Genomic DNA, 20,704 nt, shown 5'->3' with positions numbered 1-20,704 from the left:
CATTTTAACCTTCATCCAGGTCCAGGCTTATGTTCCTCCTGGATTCCGGTGGAGCAGCCTCACACAGTAGTTATTCACAGAATAGCCCTGTGTTCTAACTAGGAAACCGCTTGGTTGAAACTTTATGCTTAAACAGAATTATTCACACGCTGTCATTCATTGTAACTTGCAATCTTTTTTTCCACTTGCAGCAGCTACTCTAGAGGTCGTCGTGTTTAAATGTAAAAGACGTGCACAAAATGTTGTTTGAAGACTTTATGATCACTTTACCACATCTCAACCAGAACTCTGTTGGACTGTTTGAATGTCATAAATCCAATTTGTCTTGTTCATCATTTGACACGTCTTTGATCTCAAGAGGTGGATTGTTTAACTGTAATTACCTCTCAGAAAACTTGCGTAAGGTGTTGTTGTTAGAAATTGGATTGCAAGCCTTTCTATGTAATTGCACAACAACAGATTTTTGTGCCATGAATCAAGACACAAAAGAGCTGTTGTGTGCCACTGTGAGGAGGGGGGGGGGGGGGGGGGACAGGAACATCTGCAAAACTAATTAATGTCAAAGAACATTTAATCAGGATGAAAATCAAATCAGTAATTGTGCTTGACTTTTGACACTTTGTATTTTAACTGAAAAGAAAAATGGCTCTATTCTAGAGCCTTAGAACTAAACCATTGCATTGAGTTTGATTTACTATGAAATCAGTGCCAACCTATATCTATATATATCCAGCAGATGTCAAATGTTATTAAAATTTTAACTTTGGTGCGCCGAGCCATATAAACACGGGCACTCTGGGAGCTCCCCTCATATTAACTTGAAAGTAGAACCCGCTGCATGCGTCATGTATGAAGTGTTCAGCCTGGAGATCTCAAAGGAATACCTTAACAGGACTAAAAAGGACTGAAAATATTTTTCATATCAGTGTGTGAACTACTTCTTAGTGAATCCAATTTGATTCTTCCCCCCCCCCCCCACTGCACTGTAGCTCTTCCATCTGCACTGCACATTTTAAAATTGAAAACGCATTGGGCTGCAATCCACCTTTGATGTGACATATTTTAGGACTTGTGATATTTCTGGTCTATTCAATGTTAACGATACTATTGCTACAAATGAGAATAATTATAAAATACGATGATGTTCTTATATTTACAACATAATTGTTAAATGAACACTTAATTAACCAGTTATTATTACTACATTTATAATGCGTACACACATTTAGTTTTGTAAATATTGCCACACCTTTGTATTCACGCTCAGATGCTCCAGGGGATCAAACCTACTGTTACCGGTTGCGTCCTTTCAATCCCAATAACATCAGACAGAAAAGAAGGCGTGACGACGATGTTCTGGAGGAGGTTGAGTTTTATTTGGAAATCTGACAGGCATGACTGAACAGTGAGCTCTCACCTTGTAACCGAAAAAAAACAAACAAACAAACAAACAACAAAAAAGACAGCAGCACTACAGGTAAACAATACTAGTGTTGAGATGGTCATATTAAACATAAACTGACTCGCACTCGTCGTTCACGCGCACACGCGCGCGCGCACACACACACATGCACGCACGCAAACGCGCTCAACTCCAAGTCAACACGTGGACGTCCTCCATTTATAATCACACTACATCCAGAGGAATTCCAAGCACTTTGAACAATAACCCACAGTGCAAGTAATCTAACTATACACAGATCATTTATATATTTTGATGTATATAGGGTTTTTTCGATAAACAGTATTCCATTTAAACAGTTTCAAGAAGTCAAAATTTTTTTAATAACTTTCCATAAATAGTGAAATAAAAATATGTCTCGTCAGTTTCTTACTGTGACTCACACACAGCCCCAAAGTAACAGAACACAAAATAATAAATAAAACACTAATGTGCACGATTCTTCTGCAGTCTCAGAATGGAGAACGTTCAAATTCACCAACGGAAAAACCATAAATAGAGGAGGGGGACTGGGTTAGAGGGGGTAAACGTTGATACTCACACTCACGGCACAGACTGGTTACTACATATACAGGGGGGCGGGTGGGTCGCGGGGGGGGCTCCGGATCACTGTACAGGTTAAAATCAGACGACAAAATCGAGCAGACTGTCCACACGTCATTCAACAACAACCGATAAATCTTCATGCCCGTTCTGCACGCACGAGAGCTGACACGACTGGATGGCTTTAAACAATATGGACTGATCACATCTACTGGAGGACACAGCTGGAAAACTGACTGCCGAATGTGTTTCCGTCGCCATCCTATCCTGTCAGACCCACGGGATGGAATGGAAGTAGGTGAAAATTTTTGTTTCTGGCTGCTTTTTTTTTCTCGATGTGGAATGGATGAGGTGGTGCACTTTCTCCCCGTCGACGCCGGCGCCTATTTTGTGGACAGGATGAGGGCCACGATGAGGCCGTAGAGCCCCAGCACCTCGGCGAAGATCAGGATGAGGATCATGCCCACGAAGAGCCGGGGCTGCTGAGCGGTGCCCCGCACGCCGGCGTCGCCCACGATGCCGATGGCGAACCCAGCCGCCAGGCCGCTCAGGCCCACGCTCAGGCCGGCGCCGAGGTGCAGGAAGCTCCTGTCGGGGAGGAAACAAAAGGATTCATTCACCCGTGGCGTAGCGATGGTACGCTGCAAGGGCGGTGGGGGGTTTGAAGCCGAGAGGGAGCACAGATGGACGCCAGACAGAAATACAGTGCACGACTGGTCTGGAGCCAGCCGCGAAAAAAACTTCAGAAGGGGTTTGATGGCCAAAAATATTTCAGTCTGGAAGTATTTTAAGGAGGAATTGAGTTGGAAGCAAACATCACGTGAGAAAAATATGAGTTGAAACCCTGCTGACGGCAAAGAGGTACTGCAATGTATTGATTAGTGTCTCTAATCCACCCACATCACCTAAAATTAGATTAGATTCATATATGTATATTATTCATTTCTCATTATTATGTATATATATATATATATATATATATATATATATATATATAGACACACACACACATATATGTTTATACATAAATGAATAATATACATATCGCTATAGTCTAGTTTCCCAATTTGGGATCAAAGTACATCCATTCATCTATCTATCTATCTATCTATCTATCTGTATGTATGTACAGAAAAAAGCAGGTTGAAAATGTACAGACAGGATTGATCTGATCTGGTAACATACAAGGATTTTGACATTAAACGAGACTTACTTGTAGAGGGGCACTCTTTCGGAGATGTTGTTTGCTATCAGCACAGCCACCACCAGCCCATAGATGGCGATGATGCCAGCCATGACCACGGGGATGATGGACTTCATGATGAGCTCTGGCCGCATCACGGACATGGCGGCGATGCCCGTGCCGCTCTTCGCTGTCCCGTAGGCCGCTCCTAATGCTGTGGGCGGGAGAAAGAGACGGTTGCTTTGCTGTCGGCCCGGTGGCGCCACGGACACGGCGGCAACAGAAAACTGAAACGTAAACTGAATATATAAAATACATAAGCCTGTTTTTACACCACCGGAGCCTTTCTCGCTCAGTTGGTTAAATCACTCGGGTGACATCGTGACGTTACAATCTCTCGGACGTTGCGATTAATAGCTCAAACTGTAGCCACGGCTAATCGTTCTCCGACAGCTCGTGTCCTGCTGGTGTCTGGCCTGCTTGTCTGTCAATCAGCTGTCTGCTGCCCACCAGTCAAACGCTCGTCACGAGCTGCGTTTCACCACAATTCTCAGCAGCAGGAAAGAAATCACACAGGAGAAGAAAAAAAAAAACCCGACACTATCATGTAGTCATAGTGTCCTCTACTGGAATTGTGATGTCTAAAAAAAAAAAAGTGATGATGCGTTTAGTTTTCCGGCCCCTGCTGCACAGATGTAGAAGAAAAGAGGGTGCAGCACGTCTTCACTGCAGAAAATGAAATGATCCTAAATGTTGTTCAAATTGGAGCTAAAATGCAGTTAGTTAAGTCAAGAGCACTGAAATGATCAGATAATATTACTTTGGATTTTGAATAAATCTTGTGGGTGTTTAGGATGTGATTGTGGTGACAGTTGGGTCAATTTCGGTTCATTTCTACATTGGAATGGCTGTTATAGAATGGCTGTGGTAAAAAATAAAAAAACCCCAATAAATTAGTACTTTTAACACAAACAAACTGATTTGCTTTATTTGTGTGTGCCTGTCCGAAGGTATGAGCCTGCAATTCATCCTTGGCTAGACAATTATGGGGGAAATTCATAATTATTTTCGTCAATTGTGAAATACCTTTTACTGTTATTATTGCAGAGCCAGAATGAGTGATTTGGAACTTCAGATTTCAAATCCAAACTTTTTTCTTCAAACGAAAAAAAAAATCAAATGAACAATAACCTCTTTTTTCTTTACCTCTGTGCCTTGTTTTCTGAGATAACGGCACAGAAGTGCAAACATTTCTTTCCAGCAGATCCTCAGCCTTAAACAGCTGTCTCCTATTAGATGACTGACTGAATTTCCCTGAGTGTTTATTAAGTATCAGCTTTCGGATCCTGTTACTGTTGGCGCTGCGGGTCGGCTCTTCAAAGATGTAAATAAAAGCCTACGGCTGCTTTCTGATCTGAAAGCCCAATTAAACCAAGTTCAAAGGTAGAATTTTGCCATCTAACTGGAGAAAAAAAAAAAAAAAAAAAAAAAATCTAGATTCTTGTAACCATTTTTTCTGCACTATGAACTCTGCTGTTTAAAGTGGCTGCTGTGAAGCTGACACAAGCACAAGGTTTTGAGCAGTGACGTGACGGGCAGCGGAGTCCTGCTCACGACTTGAATGCACTGGTGAATGCACGAGCAGAAGCACAAACCAAAGGCTCTGAGACCAGCATCACTCCCTGCAATTCTGCAAACTGAGCAAGATGGCAGCGCTTGCATCAGGAAAATGGTATCTGGTATGTTGGCATAATCATTTCAAAGTGAAAAGAGACATTTGGCCGCTGTTGCAAAGTGTCACAACTCCATCGCTGTATATTTTCAGTTGGTTCATAGGTTTCCATGAATGCATTGAAATATCAGGTTTAAATTTTTTTTTATTTCAGAGCCTCTGATTGAAATTTAGAAATTTATATTACATTTTCATTCATCTTGAAGACCTTTATGTACTTTGGGCCATGTCAAATACCTGATTTGCCAAGTCTAAAAAAAAAAATATATATATATATTACTTATAAAAGCATAAAAATCGATGACAGATGGGCTGCAGAAGGTATTCAATGAATGAATGAATGGACGGATTATTCCTTCAATATCCCACACCGACGCTAAGGCGTTGATTCCGGCCTGCCTTTAAACCCAGCTCATTACTCACTCACACACACACGCACACACACGAGCGCACGCACGCACGCACGCAGACGCACGCACGCACACACACACACACACACACACACACACACACACACACACACACACGCACCGGATGACGCCTCCAGAATCACCTTAATCTTATGTAATTCGTGCGGGTCTGGACCTTCTCGTGCCGTGAGATGGTTTCAGTGTGACAGATTTAAAAAATATATAAATAAATAATAAGACTATAAAAAAAAATATGAAATGACAAGGCCTGGACCAGAGCAGCTGCCATCTCGGTAATGGCCCTGCGTCACGGACATCCACATATAAAAAGCTTTTTTTTTTTTTTTTTTTTTTTTCCCCCTGCGGCGCCGTGATGCGACTCGCCTCTTGGCTAGCTTTATCCTTAGCTTCGAGGAAGGCTCCTGCTGCTGCTGGTGGTGGTGGTCAGCGGACACGACCGTCGATAACGCCGCCGCCGCCACCACCACCACCTCCCCCTCATCATCCCCTGACAGGTGCGAGCGAGCCGTGGCGCTCTCCCCTCATCTCATCTCCGCTCATCGGGCGTTTTCTCCCCGAACATGGTTCATAAACGTCGCCACGCACAATCACAAATCGGTTAGCTTCCCTATCTGTCTGTCTATCTAGCGGCCGTAATGTCGGATGAAGGAGGGAGCAGGGATAGTTACCGCTGAAGACCATGGCCGCGGAGGCTCCCATCACGGCGAAGAAAGGCGAGTACTCGGGGCTCTCGTCAGAAGACATTCTTGCACTTGTCTCGGGCGCGGCGACGACCACAAAGGCTAGAACTATTTTCGACCTGAAAAAATATCGTCCGCTCCCAGGCCCCAAATCGACGAGCTTTTCGGAACGGCTTCGTGAAAGGCGCAGAGCAAGTGGGGGTCGCTGTCACAGCAAGGAGGACCGGTGTAGCGGAGGAAAATGGCGAAACGGAAAAAGTCACGTGACCGAAAGCATCTCGGGAGCATCCATCTGTGTGCGAGCAGGTGTGAACGCGGGGGTGCCCGTCCCGAGCGAGCACAAAACACCCCAAAAGGTTCTCTTTGCCTCGCTGGAGAACCTCCGGGGAACGACCCCGATTGAATAAAGGGCAATTTTCACAGCAGTTGTGTGTCGGGTCGTTTTGTGTCGCCGGGGGTGGGTAACGTTGGAACGGTTGGGAAGGCTGCGAGTGTTGTGGTATCTTCTGCTGCAAGTGAGCCCGACTGCAGTTGAAGCCTCACTAGCCACAGCACTTTGGCGTATGAATTATGAGACGGATAATATGAGAATTAAGCCCCGGCCGCTGCTTTCGTAGTCGTTTTAACCGAATGTCAACACTCGAACGAACGACCAAAAAAAAAAAAAAAAAAGGCCGTGGGAATGTGTGTATTCCATCGGCCTGTGGACACACCCTGACGCCTTGCTTCTCAAGGTGACACTTCGACTGGATGTTTCTAATGTCGATCAGGTTAAAGGACATTCACAATATTTTTACGACTCTTTGGGGCGTTTTTCCGGCAAAGGTACACAGCATTTGCGACATCAACTGTCCACTTGAATGAACTTTATTTCATTCCAGCAGCATCAATCATTGATTCCCCAGAATCTTATCAGGAAAGATATAATAAATAATAGTAATTGGAAAAAAAACAAAAAAACAGTCTCATTTATTTCTATGTCGCACCCTGCATTTATATGTTTTGATGTGTCGTGAAAGTAATTCACTCACTTATATGTACATACATAATATTTCAAATGCACTTATAAGACATAAATATATGGAATGTCAATAAAATATACACAAACACACATAATGGCAGCGTGCACCTAATTCCCAGTGATAATAGCAGCAAAAATACTGTAATCATCAACTGATAAAACCCTGAACATTTTTAGTCCATTCATTTTTAATTCAAAGCTTCATATTTTTTTTAAAAGTTCTATTTTGTAGAATCTGCTCATAATTAGTTTCTTGTTTGTTATCCATTTTCAAATTAGGTCGATTTAATCTTCGCCTCCACTGATATTGATGCCAACTGCGTTCAAAATCAGGTTAAATGTGAGGGATTTCGCTCGCCGAAACGTGTCACTAAAACCTGCTCACTTGACTTAAAAGGGATTTTCTGTTAAGATGGGGTCTTATCAAGTCTCCCAATGTAGGACAGTCCTCTGAATTCCTTAGGGCATTTAATCTGAGGCACTTTTTTCTTAGTATGTAGCCATTTATTGCTTTGTATATGCAGTGAAAGAATCAAACTGTCTGGAAAAAGAACCTGACAAATCAATCCTTCGCAAAACAGACATTAGCCTTTTGTTAAATAATGATATCTGCTCTGAAAAGATGGGTCTTTAGAAGATACAGTTTTAATTTTTATGTTATTGTTTTTTTTTGCTTTGAAAACCTTGAATTTGTTTTTTTTTTTTTTTTAAGACCTTTTACATCTACACCAGATGGAACGTTTCTTAAATCCTTTGTATTAACCTAACGTATGAGCAGGATTTCAGAGATGAATCCGGGCGTTCCAGCTGGTGCGCAAAGATATTTAATACTGTGTTTCATGGAGTTTTCCGCCGTTTCCTCTTTGGAACCCATCTGTCTGTGTTGCAGTGGTGAACTTGCCAGTTGAGAAAATACACAAGTCAAAAGCAATAAAGAGAGATCCACCTTAATGATGACACTTGGGTTGTGAAAGAAAATGGATGGATTAGAGATGCACTATTTTGCCTATCAAGTACTATCAAGTATTTTAAGTCTATAATAAAAATGGCCTCAAGTCTTTTCCTAACACCTTATTTAGCTCCCCCTGCTGGGCTGTCTAACGACCAAAAACACGCAACCCGTTTCTCCTTGCTATTAGTTTTTTTTTTCTTCCCAATTTGCTGTTGTCACTGCAGACATAATTCGACAATGGTTAGCCAATACCATTGTGCTAATCAAGTGGTAAAAAAAAAAAATTGTCTTAGAAATGCTATGTATTTTTTTTAGTGTTCTGCATCTACATTTTGTGCTCAAAAAGATTTTCTCTGCCCTGTGCATACTTTTTTTTTTTTAACATGTTGTAATAGAAGGTTCAAGTTAATGATGAAAATCACCGAAATCAGCAATCCAGAATTTACAGACCGACTGTACTTTAATGAAACATAGGGTTAAAAAAAAAAAAAAATCATACAACTTTAATGAGAAGCAGACATTAAAAATCACCATAAATATGCTACATAATATAATCCTACCAACACTCTAGCACAACAGAGTAAATGCATGTGTTAAGGGCAGCTCAGTGTTAAGTTATACACAAGCAAATGTAGGACAGATCTTGTCAGCATGAAGATTTCCCAAATGCGCAGTGAAAACTCAATGTGGAGCTCTGACCAATTCTGTCACACACACACACACACACACACACACACACACACACACACACACACACACACACACACACACACACACACACACACACACACACACACACACACACACACACACACACACACACACACACACACACACACACCTAAACTACAGAAAATAAAATAAAATCCAGATGAAAGGTTTTTGCAGGCCTTTACCGATTCATAATCCTGATCGACTTTGGCAAAATATAAAGTGACACCGATCTCCCCGTAAAAACAGAATTTCGCTCCTTTAAAAAGAAAAAAAAAAAAAAAAAAAGTCATTTCATTGTCGTAAAAAAAACCGACCTCCATACCTTTGCTTTTACACAAAAATAATCTGCGGGATTAAACAGTCCTAAATATCTTTGTCAGCGTTGGGGCAAGTCATGTCCAAATGTGCACGTTAAACTCAAATGCCTGCATCTGATCTGTGTCATTATTTGACTGGCTCTGGCCCCGCCCCCCCCCCGCCCCCCTCACCCACAGAGTGGTCACTGAAAAGTTTTGTCATTCGAACGTTGAGACCCAACAAACACGCGTACAGCGCGACTATCTCCCAGTCCTTTGCACACACACACACGCACACACACAAACCGCTCACTCACACCGCCCATGTTCCCAGCACAACTAGCAATTGAGATAATCGAGAAATATCAGCAAGAGTGTTGTCGCGGCCGCTGGTCAAACAAGAAGGACACACAAAGATAAGGCATCACATGCTAATCGTGGCGAAGCCGTACAAAGTGAAACTGTGGCACGTCGATGGCTCGTACGCGGGATGAGGAAGCTACGCGGAAACCCTTGAAACGTTGAGGTCGGGGAAGGGTGCGACGCCCAGGTGGGGGGGAGAAAAAAAGTCACGGAGGAAAGATGAAGGAGGTGCTGCCTCTCAGTCCCACCCGTTGTCCTTTATCATGTGGGACAGCTCGATGATGAACTTGCCCTCCTTGTACTTCTGGCTCAGCTCAAACGCTTGTTCCTGCACAGAGGAGGTTTGATCGTAAGTAAGGTTGCGAGTTATCGATTGATTCATTAATCGTTAGTTGATTGACCTGATCGATCGATTAAGGATTAGTTGATAATCGGCGATTTTTCCTGGGAACCTAAATTTCACCATGAAAAATGTGCGAGGAAGACATTATTTAACCCTTAAATAACTTTGAGGGTCCAATGTGACCAGTTTTTACATTAGAGAACAGTAAAAACACCCTCAACATTTATCCTCTGATTTTAAGTTGACTTCTAATGGGTCACATTTAAACTTTTTTTTTTTTTTAAAGACGTTGTTTAAAAGTAAAAAATAGGTTTAAAAAACAAATCTATCAAAAACAAACCAAACAAACATTGCAAGTTTGGAAGATTACGCAGCCACAAACAGCTACAATCATTATCATACTGCAGCCGCTGATAATATCAGTAAATAGAAAGTTATTTTCCCAGCAACTTTATCATACTGAAAGTGCACACAAGAATACTTCCTGTTTTTCCAGGACTGCAGATCTCTTTAAATGTAACGCATAAGGCCTTCCGTCTTAAAACCACACATTAATGCGGTAGGTTAATATTAGTAAAGAAACCCGAACCCGGCCCAGTCAGGAAAACCTCGGGCCATGCGAGACACTCGCCGATTACGTTACTGCGCGCCATTACGAGGCTGAAACCTGACGCGTCGTTACGAAATCGAAACCCCGCGGCTTCGTTTTGCCCGACGGGATGCGACGGTTGCAGGTGGGTGAACTCACGTATTTCCACCCGAGGGTGGTGTGACAGTTTTCACAGTAGATATCAGCGACGGCGTGGAGCCCGGTGAGCAGCAGCCTCTCCTCTGCAGGGCCGCAGCCCACGTTGACCCTGCGAAAACAAACGGCGGCTCCTCAGCATTTCAAAGAAACTCATGAATGGGACACACACACACACACACACACACACACACACACACACACACACACACACACACACACACACACACACACACACACACACACACACACACACACACACACACACCAAAAGTGTCCTCCTGTAGCGCTGCAACGTCTTTGAAACGAGACTACATGCCAAAGTTATTTAACTGTTGAACAGAGAGCCAGTGTAATTCTGACCCACTAACCCGGGAGGAGTGTGACTAAAGGGAACTCACCTAATTTCAGGCTAGATGGGCAAATCAAGTTATCTGCTTTCGCTGTTGTTTATGCAAGCGTGGCTGATAGTGTTCATCTATTTCAGAGGGGCTATTTTTGAAATGATTAATCTCAGGAATGTGCGTTTGTTTTTCTTAGTCTCTGTGGACGCACCCAGAAACACACAAGTCTAATCTCAGAAGGCACCCTGAAGTAGGATAACTACACAGGACAATTTAAACAAGATAAATCACTTTTGCACTCAGAAGAATCACTTTTTTTTTAACCCATCTTCAGAATCATTATGGAGTTTTAAATGAAAAAAATACAATTTGTCTATCATATTTTATGTTTATATATACTTACACAGAGTTAAAGAGATACGCCCGGCCCTGACTGCCCTGGAAAGACTTGAGAGGAGAAAAAAAAAAGGAAAAAGAAATCAAACCATAACTCAGATGTTTGTGTGACAACTTGATAAACAGACAAAAACCCGGGATATATTTTTGACATGCACTGCAAAAACAACTCCACATTAGACGTTTTTTTTTTTTTTTTAAACAAACATTGCAGCGAGCCGCGTGTTCCACGACTACAGGCGGTCGAGTGGGCGCACTTGGGCTTCCTAAAAATAGCTGCTGACAAACTCGGTAGCTACCTTAGAGATGAGCTCGTCATGGTTGGCCAGGTGGGCGCGGCAGTGCACGCAGCTGTAGCGGCGGTGGCACGAGTCCAGGTAGGCCTGGAACGTCTTGGCTTTCGTCAGCTTCACCATGACTGCGGGGGAGGAGACAGGATCGTACGTGTCGGTGTGTGTTCGGCGTCGGATTTGCAGAGGAGACCAATCACAGCAGATCAAATCATTTGCAGGAATTTATGCGTTTGTCTCGAGGGCTTTAGACTTTTTATTGATGTATCACAGATTCAGATAATAAATGTGCCATTTAGTTAGCTGTGCATTGATTTGGGTAAGACATAACTGTGGCCGTTCAATGAACCTGATCAACTTTGATTGAGAAGATTCATTTAAAAAAACAAACAAAAAAAAAGGCTCTCTTTTCAACCTGAAAAAAGAAGTAACTTAATTAAAGCAGCAAGTCCAAATTAAGGCAAATTAAGTTGATTAACTCCATTTTAACTGCATTGTGATTTAAAAACTCCAAAACAATAAATATCTTTGGTGTCTTGTTCAATAATTGTTTTTAATGAGATACATTTCCACAGAAAACTGTGACCCTTGTGGAAAAGAGATGACATCCTTTCTTTTGCAACACTTCAAACCATAGCCTTAAGTGCCGTCGGACAAAGAACGTTTTGTTCAAACTATCGCTAAGTGGAGACTAATGCTGGCGACCAGATTAGAAAACGCAGTTTCTCAGTTTGCTAAGTGTTGGTTTAGCGCAATCCTCGCCTCAGTGGATACCAGCTAACCCACATTCAAACGGAGCCACCGCAATGTGTGCGCTGCCCTATTTGTGCACCGTCCAACTCTGGGGACGGTCGCCAAACGAATGACACACACACACGCCTGGCCCCGATAACACAAGACAGCAGCAAAACAACTCACTGACTGGCTAAGGCTGCCTGTTAGCTTAGCCGCCTAGCTCGGCTAGGCTGTCACGTCACAACACAACAGCAACACTGTGGCGCCGCAGCTCTGATGCGCAATGCAGGAGACTCGTCTCCCCCCACCACCGCCACCACTGACACTAAATCCGTCGACTTACCTGAAGAAATTAAAGGAGGCAACTGAGCTAGCAGGCTAGCCAAGGGCCACTTATGGGGAAGGCGGCGGAGCAATTAATGTGGCTGATGAAAGGCAGATCAAAGCTTGCTTGGTTGGAACAGCCGACCACGCCGCGCCGACGGCTCGGACAATGAGGACGAACACAGCGAGCCTCCGGAGTGTGTTGTCCGTTGACACGCGTCTTTTTTCGCCCCCCACTCCGAACGAGGAAGTTGCGCGAACGTCGACCAGAGGGTGGAGGGGAGAAAGAAAAAAGAATCCAACAATGCTGGCAGGTTTGCCGACCGTGCCGATGCCCTGGCGGGAGAAATATGTGGTTTGTTTATGAAAACACGCAGAGGAGGAAGTCAGAGGAGGGGAAAACAAACCCCGCTCAGCCAATAGCAAGCCGCAGGTGAGGTTGTCGAATGTGGGTCAACCAATCGGCTTCGACCTTGTGCGAGAGCCCTCTATGGGCATCGGATAGATGGTTGGCTTGGTGTAGAGTGTTTGCATGTTATCAGCGGGTCATATGGTCGTCAAACACGGCTGGATATCAGAACGGGCGGTGTGGAAAGAAATTAAAAAATGTTTAAACAGTGACTGCGATTTTGTGTCGTGCTGTGTTCAGGGACCCTTGGCAATTATTTGACCGCAGAGATTGCGTTTGAAGAGGCTTTCGAAAACTGAACAACCTGCAGGTCTACAATCACAGTGTAAAGTCTCGACTTGACAAAGCATGGATACTGACATATGCAGAGGTGGGAGTGAGCAAAGTGCAAATACTAAGTGACTTGAGTGTACTTAAGCAGATTTGACAGATATATGTACTTTACTTGAGTTTCTTACTCCCGACACTTTGCACACAAATATCTGTAATTTCTACTCAAATACGTTGTGTTTAAAAGACACATTCTGTTAATTGCAATTCACTTATTATAGTTACTGTAATCAAAAGATATACCATCTAAAATAGCTGTTGAATCTGAAATAGAGGCATGTCTAAATTTAAACCCAAGTTATGAGTGATCTGCCTGCAGTATTTAACCCAGGCCCTCAGTTTAATGATCACAAGGGCTGAGTTTCCTTCCTCGGTCACTTATACAAACCTTCTGATCCTTGCATAATGACGACACTGGAGTGCAATGCTCCACTTCTGTTCTATCACTTATTTGTGACACTGCGAGGCACAGCCAAGCAGGTCAGGAAGACTCAGCAGCCTTTGTTATGGAGCTACGCGCTGGTTGATTATTATCACAAAACCAGATTGGACTCTGGTCTGGGAAAGACAAGGGTACAGGTGGAGCCAAATGCACACATAAAGGCATGAAGTGATGTGTAGTTTGCGAATGGTCAGGACACAAATAAATAGGCACTCGTCATAACACATTGCACTGTGAAGATCTCTTTATTTCTACACAGGCCAAATCCACACAGGCTATTTTTCTCAACTTGAAACCACAAGAGTACAAATGCTTTCACCATGAACCCCAAAATACTTTAAAAGAGCGAGCCTCACACTTTCTTAAACCAAACGTTGTCCCACTTAATGAAACAGAGGACCAAAATAACCCCAGACAGTCAAAATAGAGTCACGCCTGCTATCTTATCTCGGGAAGTCACATGCAGTCCAGTGGGTTAAATATTTACTGCTGCTGCTGCACACGTGGGACAGTCGCACCACTACTTTCTCACGCACACTGACCAATGAGATTGAACAGTTTTCAGTAAAGACAAATACAGTCGTAATGTTACTCTTTTTTTGTGTGGAAACCCCCCAGAAAAACCGAGCGGCGTCTGAACGTGGAGATATTTTAATTCTAAGGACTGGGATTGAAAAAAACTAACACAAAAACAACTACGGGTAAATACAGTTTTATTCCCATAATGAGGTGTTTAGTATCTCTGCAACATCTCTTCCACGAACTTCATCATGTTTGAAGGGGCATCACAGTGTGTCTTCTCTGGCTAGCCCTGTTTCGAGTCAGTCATTGTTTTCCCGGGTGGATACGGCTGTGGTCAGTCCTGAATGGGGTTTCTGCTGAAGTAGCTTGTCAGAAGAGACGGATAGTCGGTCATCACGCCTGTGGCGCCCACTTCCAGCGCGTATCTTATGTCTTCTTCTTGGTTGCACACAAACAACTGCACCTGCAATTAATTGTTGTTGTTTTTTTAGTAAGTTGTGTGTGTGTAAACATATTGGATGTACATATGTATATCTATATATATATAGATATACATATATACAGTCAACAATGGAAAAATACAATAGCGACAAAGGGAAGACGAGGGCATTTTAAGGCTGTTGGATCTTATATTAACTATGAATACACATTTCAATGTACACAATCCCATGATAAACATTTTCTATTTTGGGCTCCGGTGGTGCAGCCTCGCTTGATTAATTGTAAACCTGTTGCTTCACTGCACTACAGTGTTCTGCAAAACTTCTTCCTTCATAGATATTTCACAAAAACCAAAAATACCACAGACTTGAAATGAAATTACAGATTTGTCTGGGTTCGCAATAGGAATAGAAAACAATACAACAGTAGTATGAACACATATCGTACATACTGTACATACAAAAAATATCAGAAGGGAATCATCTATTGTTTCAGATTTTGTGACCTGTGGTCAACACCAAAGCCCAACGTCTCGTGCCGAAACACAAGAAACACAATCAGGGCCCTGGGCCTTGTCACGTGATTCAGGTTGTCCTCATGCTCCAACTATTCACTGACCACTCATGGCCTGACGAGCAGGGGTGATCTCATCCCGACGGATTAATCACATCTGGATGGAGGTGGCTGACTGTCTCTGACGGCATTCTTCGGGGAACAAGTGGCGTGCCGTAAGACGGTGACAGTGCGCGTTGGCGTTTGCAGGTGTCACGACCAGGAACGGCAGAGTCACGGCCGAATTTCCCGGCGACCCAGTGGGTGGTTTTTATCAGTCTTGGTAGCTCACAGAGGTAATCAGCTGATGGATATTTTGCTGAGTTTTTTTATGTGGGTGAAATGAAGTCCAGCTTGATGCAAATTTGCGTATATTATATTTCCTCTTTAAAAAAAAAAAAAAAAAATGTCAGTACGTAGCGTTCACTCACATGAGTATATTTGCTGTGGGAGATTTGGGCTTCGACAGTAAAATTGCCAGGAATATGTTGTGTACGTTTGTGAATTTCTGACCAAATTGAAGACCAGTATGGGCATTACACTGGTGGTGTATTGCGCTCCAGTTGTTTTCTTATTGTGCGACGAAAGAGGTTAACCGGAAATTAACACGCTGAAAAGACTCATATCGCCCCCTAGTGTTGGGGAGGAGGACGCATTCCCGTCAATAATTAAATTTTCTCAGCTGCATGTATACGGGGACAAGGAGAGAAGTCTGATTTGGCGTATATGTAAACGTAGTCAGTTACGAGTGGTTTTAAAGTAAGACTGTCTCACTAAATTACTCATCCATCCAATTCTATCTCAGCTTCCGTCACAGGGTTGCCAATTAGGCGAATATGCATGTCACTGGAGGCAAGGAGGAAGTTGTGGTACATGGAGAGAACCCCCCACCCCACACACACACACACACACACACACACACACAGGGAGAACATGCAAACCCCAAGCCTGGGAATCCAATTCGCAACCTTCGCACTTAAACGAATTGCAACATAATTCTTAAGGCTGACTGAACTTGCAGTGTAAAAGCCTCCGCTGCTGGTTTCATACCTGGATTCCACGAGCTGTGAGGTGTCGAAAGAGACTCTTCCTCATCGTCACTCTGCGGAAAGCGGGATGCGTGTTATTTCGTCTGTCCGAGAAACGGCAGGGAAGGTGAATCTCAAGTGAAGCCGACTCACTTTTCCAGCAAATGGATGACCAGCTTGTTCCTCAGTATGCGCTTCTCGGGGATGTACGTCCTTCGGCGCAAAGAAACCACAGGCACATTTGTCACGCTCGGGCCTCGGACCCATAGTCAAAGTTACTGGTGCACAACAAATCACTGGGCTCAGAGATGGAGAAATGCCCACACCTGTTGATGATACGCGGCAGGTAGAACTGCAGCAGGCTCTCTCCCAGCGGCACGAAGGGCAGCAGGCCGGTGTAGAAGAGGAGCAGGAGCAGCAATCCCCTCTTCATAGTGAACATGTACGGCATGGAGCCGTTCTGCAAAGAGGAAGCACAGATTGGCAAGCTCTGGCAGGAGAGGGGTGGCAGGTTGTCGCACGGGGAGCTTTGTCTCCCCCAGGTGGCTGGCCGCTCTACCGTTTTCTGGCAGTTCTCCATGATGGCGGAGCTGGCGGAGGCCCAGACGGTGATTTCCTCCCTTTTGTAGCGCGTCACCATGTCTGAAATCTGCACACGGACGAGCAGCGGAGGAGGGTAAAATGAGAAATGGTGAATATTGCCGCTGCTATGGTGAACAGCTGGTGGTAAGCAGGTGTGAAACAGCTTCAAATCAGTCATTTGTGACGTCAGCTTGGATTGACTCAGAGTGACGACTTCTGTAGAGAGGAGTTAGGTGTTGACTTCACCAAATGATTTTATGCAACACAGCCTAAACAAATAATAGAGTTTCCACGCAAATGGCCAACTTGCAGAATTTATTGCGATGTTTCAGTAAAACAAAAGAAGAAGCATTTTGCTTGAAAAAGGTCTTGTACCGAAACATCGCAATAAATTCTGCAAGTTGGCCATGTGTGCGGGAACTCTTTTATTTTGTTGTCATATTTGGATTTGATTGTCATCCTCTGACGCACCTGCCGAGAAAACTGATTTTTGCCTTTTACGTCATCCAGGCTGGAAATCTTGTTTTGTGAAATGTTCACCAGATGTGTGTTTGTGCCCAGAGGGCAGAAGAAGGCACAACAAACACCTGCCCGACGTGTCCCATGTATCTAGCACTTATATTGCTGTGGCCTCTTTATTGACACCATTGACCTATTTAACACTGTCAGCAGCATGGTATGTCCGACTCCTCTCGACCTCTTTTCTTCTTAACTGCACGTCAATGTGGCTGTAATTTTGCAGACTGCAGCTTTATTAAAATATTTATTCATATCTGACGCCTGCGTAGTTTCACTGCAGCGATACGACTCCCTCCTCTGCTCCTCTCGTCCTCATGTTTACTTTTATGTCCGTGTTTGCGGTCTCCCGCCTATGGTGCCTTCCTCGTGTTTTGGCAGAGCACCGCAAACAAGGCGCTAAAGTCACGACACAACGCCGATCTAACTCTCTGAAAAGTGGCGCAAGCAAAGGAGGCTAAAGGGCGAGTGCGACTGTTTTAAAACACAGGTTGTGGTCAATTGTTTGTTTGTTTTTTGCACGACAGGAAACATTGAAACATCTGAAAAGATTTGGAATTTGATTGTCACCTTTTCAATCAGCTCTCTGTTGTTCTCTTTGATCTCAACGCTTACAGGCATCGCGGGGAACTTCTTGAACAGGTCCTCCAGCAGAGCAAACTTCCTGTCTGCACCTGTGCTATAGCGGCCTGTGCGTACAGTCACACACACACACACACACACACACACACACACACACACACATGCACACACACACGCACACACACAGACATGCGTGCACCTCACACCTGTGTACTTCAGTTACTTATTTACTGATGTTTTGCTCAAGGCTAGCGGAACCCACCTGCGTAAAACAACACCTCCAGTCTCTCCTTATAAAGAGGCAAGTCCTAACAGAGAGCAGATTAGATTTTGAGTCAGGCTGCAACAATTTGCTTGACCTTCATGCAGACACTTTACGGTAAAGTGCACGACTCACTTAAAAATTTGGGATTTTGGGCTTTCAGAAATTGCCAGAATGCACTTCAAATGTGCTTCCAGTCTTTTGGAGGTCAACCTACTTTGACCTGAAGTGGTTTATTTCTTCCCTCGTGCTGTTCACGTCTTGACATAACGAGACCAGGACGCAACCCACAAAAAGGTCACACGACAAGTTATTGAGGCGTCTGACATGTGTTGTGGTCGACCTACCCGCCGCTGGTTTCTTTGGTTTCTTTGGTTTCGATGAGCTGTTTAAGTTGTGTGAGACTTTTTGAAATCCTCATTGCAGGCCTCCACTTATAAGTCCTACCTTCATGATATTATATCACTGCAGTGTCAGCTTTTGACCATGAATTTCATCTGAAAGTCCAATATCCCAAACTTTTTGTTAGCAGTGTTTGTCGCTCAAAACATTCACGCATAATGCGTCTGCAGCAAACCATTTTTTTTGGGTTCATTTTACTTTAAAATCAGATTGAGTCGATGTCTGGAAGCCACCTGCAGATTGAGCGAGGACATGGCGACGTCGTGGCCGGTCTGCCTCAGCAGGTTCTCGTCATGTGACACCACCACGTGACCGTCGTGCGTCAGGTGACAGTCCAGCTCCAGCATCTGCGTGCCGTGCTCCACAGCGCTGCGGACAGAGTGACAACAGGTGATAATGAGTCTTTAATGAGCTCTAATATCTCTTAATCATCATTTAAGCACCGTCCAAACTGTCCTTAGCCCTCTGTTTGCAGCCTTCTGCAAAAATGCTCTGTTTCAACATATAACTGAGGCTTTTACTTGGATCTTCCCCCCCAAAACAAGGTGGCCACAACATTTCAGAACTTGGGAGAGGTATCAGTGCCCCTTGTGACATCACAAGAACTGATTTACAGAACTTAGTATCACTGGTATGGGGGGGGTTTGGATAGTGTAGAATCTCTTTTCTTTCTCTTTCGTTTCTTGCTGGATTCTTATTCTAAGGTGATGTCCTATTACTAATAGTCAGGGTATGTAAACTGTTTTACAGTGATAATTGTACACCTACATGTTCAGCATAAAATATCAGTCAATCAATGGAACTTTTACAAGGACATATCACGCTGAGCACCGTGAACCTACTGTGTGAATGCCTCCATTGTGCTTTCTATCCTCTCTCCACATCCTGGCAACACAAAGAAGGGAGACGATCACCGGCGAGGAAAGAGAAAAAAACCAGAAACAAGATCAAACAGCCCCGCCGAGACATATTTTGTGCAGTCTGAACATTCCTACAAGAGGAAATTGCAGGTTCGCTGCCAGTTTCACCCGGATCTCCGAGATAAGAGCGAGGACGCCTCCGCGTCGCGCACACCTCTCACCTGTGCGTCCGCCCGCCGGCCGCACTCACCTCCTCTGTGCGAGATGTGCTCGCTGTGGAAGGCCATGCGCTTCCTCTTGTGCAGAAGCAGCGGGTTCTTCAGCAGGTACAGCGAGGTGAGCGTGTAGCCGCCCAGGGCGGGGAGGATGAGGTAGAGGAAGCTGCTCATCTTTTTTCGGCCGCCGACCCCCGAAACCTCTCAAACGTGACCTCCTGATTCCTGGCAGCAGTGACAAAGACACAACCGGAAAACCCTGCACAGATACTGAACCCCCTCGTGAAAGCTCCACGACAGTGGCCTCACCTCTCGCTCTCCCACCGCAGGGAAACGGATCCGAGTGCTCGACTGAACACAGCCCCTCCTCTGCGTGTGTGTGTCTTGCCAGAGGAATGAACTCGACCGACAGGTACGACCAAAGAATGCTGCCCCCTCCGTTGCTTCACCTGAGACATGCCGGGCTGTAAATCTGTTAATGAGCCACCGGCTCCAGAACCAGAGCCAACCTCTCTCTCTCTCTCTCTTTTTCTCTCTCTCTCTGTCCCTGGCTGGCCTCTCCCTCGCCTGTGGCACATGTATTCCGCCACACTCTCTGAAATGCTCTTGCTCAGCTGGGCCAGTTGTGGGCTTGTGTGTGTGTGTGTGTTTTTTTAACAGTTTGTGTGACACGCAACACCTTCACAGGGTTGTTGTTTTTTTTTTATATCCAGAGTTGGGAAATAACAAAGTACAAATACTTTGTTGCTGTCCTTGAGTAGATTTTTCAGGTATCTGTACTTTACTTGAGTAGAAACCTTCGCAGCACTTTTTACTTTTACTACTTACTACTACTTTTACTTTTCATATGGAGATATTTGTGGACAAAGTACAAGTATCTGAACTTTCAACTCTTCACATTGGAAAAACAGACTTGTTACTTTTTTGTTTAGAAGACGCAAATTCTGCTAAAAGTAGTTAACTTATTATTTATTTATTAAAGTTGTTGCTTGAAGTGGAGCTGTTTG

The 20,704-nt window shown here is 44.1% G+C and overlaps 3 protein-coding genes and 1 long non-coding RNA gene across 5 annotated transcripts; 1 reads left to right on the top strand and 3 right to left on the bottom strand.

Moving 5' to 3' along the window:
* Window positions 1-1,354: 1,354 nt before the first annotated feature.
* Window positions 1,355-6,385, bottom strand: atp6v0ca (ATPase H+ transporting V0 subunit ca). Its single transcript, XM_076023780.1, has 3 exons — window positions 6,020-6,385; window positions 3,219-3,402; window positions 1,355-2,593 (listed from the first exon to the last, which is right to left on the bottom strand). The coding sequence occupies exons 1-3, from the start codon at window positions 6,093-6,095 to the stop codon at window positions 2,389-2,391; spliced, it is 465 nt and encodes a 154-aa protein (XP_075879895.1). The 5' UTR covers window positions 6,096-6,385; the 3' UTR covers window positions 1,355-2,388.
* A 2,062-nt stretch (window positions 6,386-8,447) lies between these two features.
* ypel3 (yippee-like 3) lies at window positions 8,448-12,869 on the bottom strand. Its single transcript, XM_076023779.1, has 6 exons — window positions 12,574-12,869; window positions 11,505-11,623; window positions 11,213-11,256; window positions 10,469-10,577; window positions 8,784-9,705; window positions 8,448-8,708 (listed from the first exon to the last, which is right to left on the bottom strand). Exons 2-5 carry the CDS (start codon window positions 11,619-11,621, stop codon window positions 9,616-9,618), a joined length of 360 nt encoding a protein of 119 aa, XP_075879894.1. The 5' UTR covers window positions 11,622-11,623; window positions 12,574-12,869; the 3' UTR covers window positions 8,448-8,708; window positions 8,784-9,615.
* On the top strand, window positions 12,851-19,738 carry LOC142886698 (uncharacterized). The gene is made up of 3 exons (XR_012926442.1): window positions 12,851-12,987; window positions 18,832-19,012; window positions 19,522-19,738. It is a non-coding gene; the product is annotated as an uncharacterized LOC142886698 (long non-coding RNA).
* gdpd3a (glycerophosphodiester phosphodiesterase domain containing 3a) lies at window positions 13,955-19,871 on the bottom strand. 2 transcript variants are annotated; one of them, XM_076023776.1, is made up of 10 exons: window positions 19,733-19,871; window positions 19,465-19,507; window positions 18,856-18,991; window positions 18,221-18,266; window positions 17,947-18,065; window positions 16,838-16,927; window positions 16,605-16,738; window positions 16,432-16,491; window positions 16,301-16,352; window positions 13,955-14,720 (listed from the first exon to the last, which is right to left on the bottom strand). In XM_076023776.1, the coding sequence occupies exons 1-10, from the start codon at window positions 19,869-19,871 to the stop codon at window positions 14,592-14,594; spliced, it is 948 nt and encodes a 315-aa protein (XP_075879891.1). In that variant the 3' UTR covers window positions 13,955-14,591. The 2 variants fall into 2 exon arrangements, with proteins under 2 accessions (XP_075879891.1, XP_075879893.1); XM_076023778.1 differs by lacking the exons at window positions 17,947-18,065; window positions 18,221-18,266.
* Window positions 19,872-20,704: the final 833 nt, after the last annotated feature.

This window comes from Nelusetta ayraudi, unplaced genomic scaffold (genome assembly GCF_046127955.1).
Source record: "Nelusetta ayraudi isolate G7.1 ecotype Tasmania unplaced genomic scaffold, CSIRO-AGI_Nayr_v1 ptg000016l, whole genome shotgun sequence".
Classification (NCBI taxonomy): Eukaryota; Metazoa; Chordata; class Actinopteri; order Tetraodontiformes; family Monacanthidae; genus Nelusetta; species Nelusetta ayraudi.
Note: the sequence above shows the minus strand (reverse complement) of the source record. Positions and strands in the feature narration are given on the sequence as shown.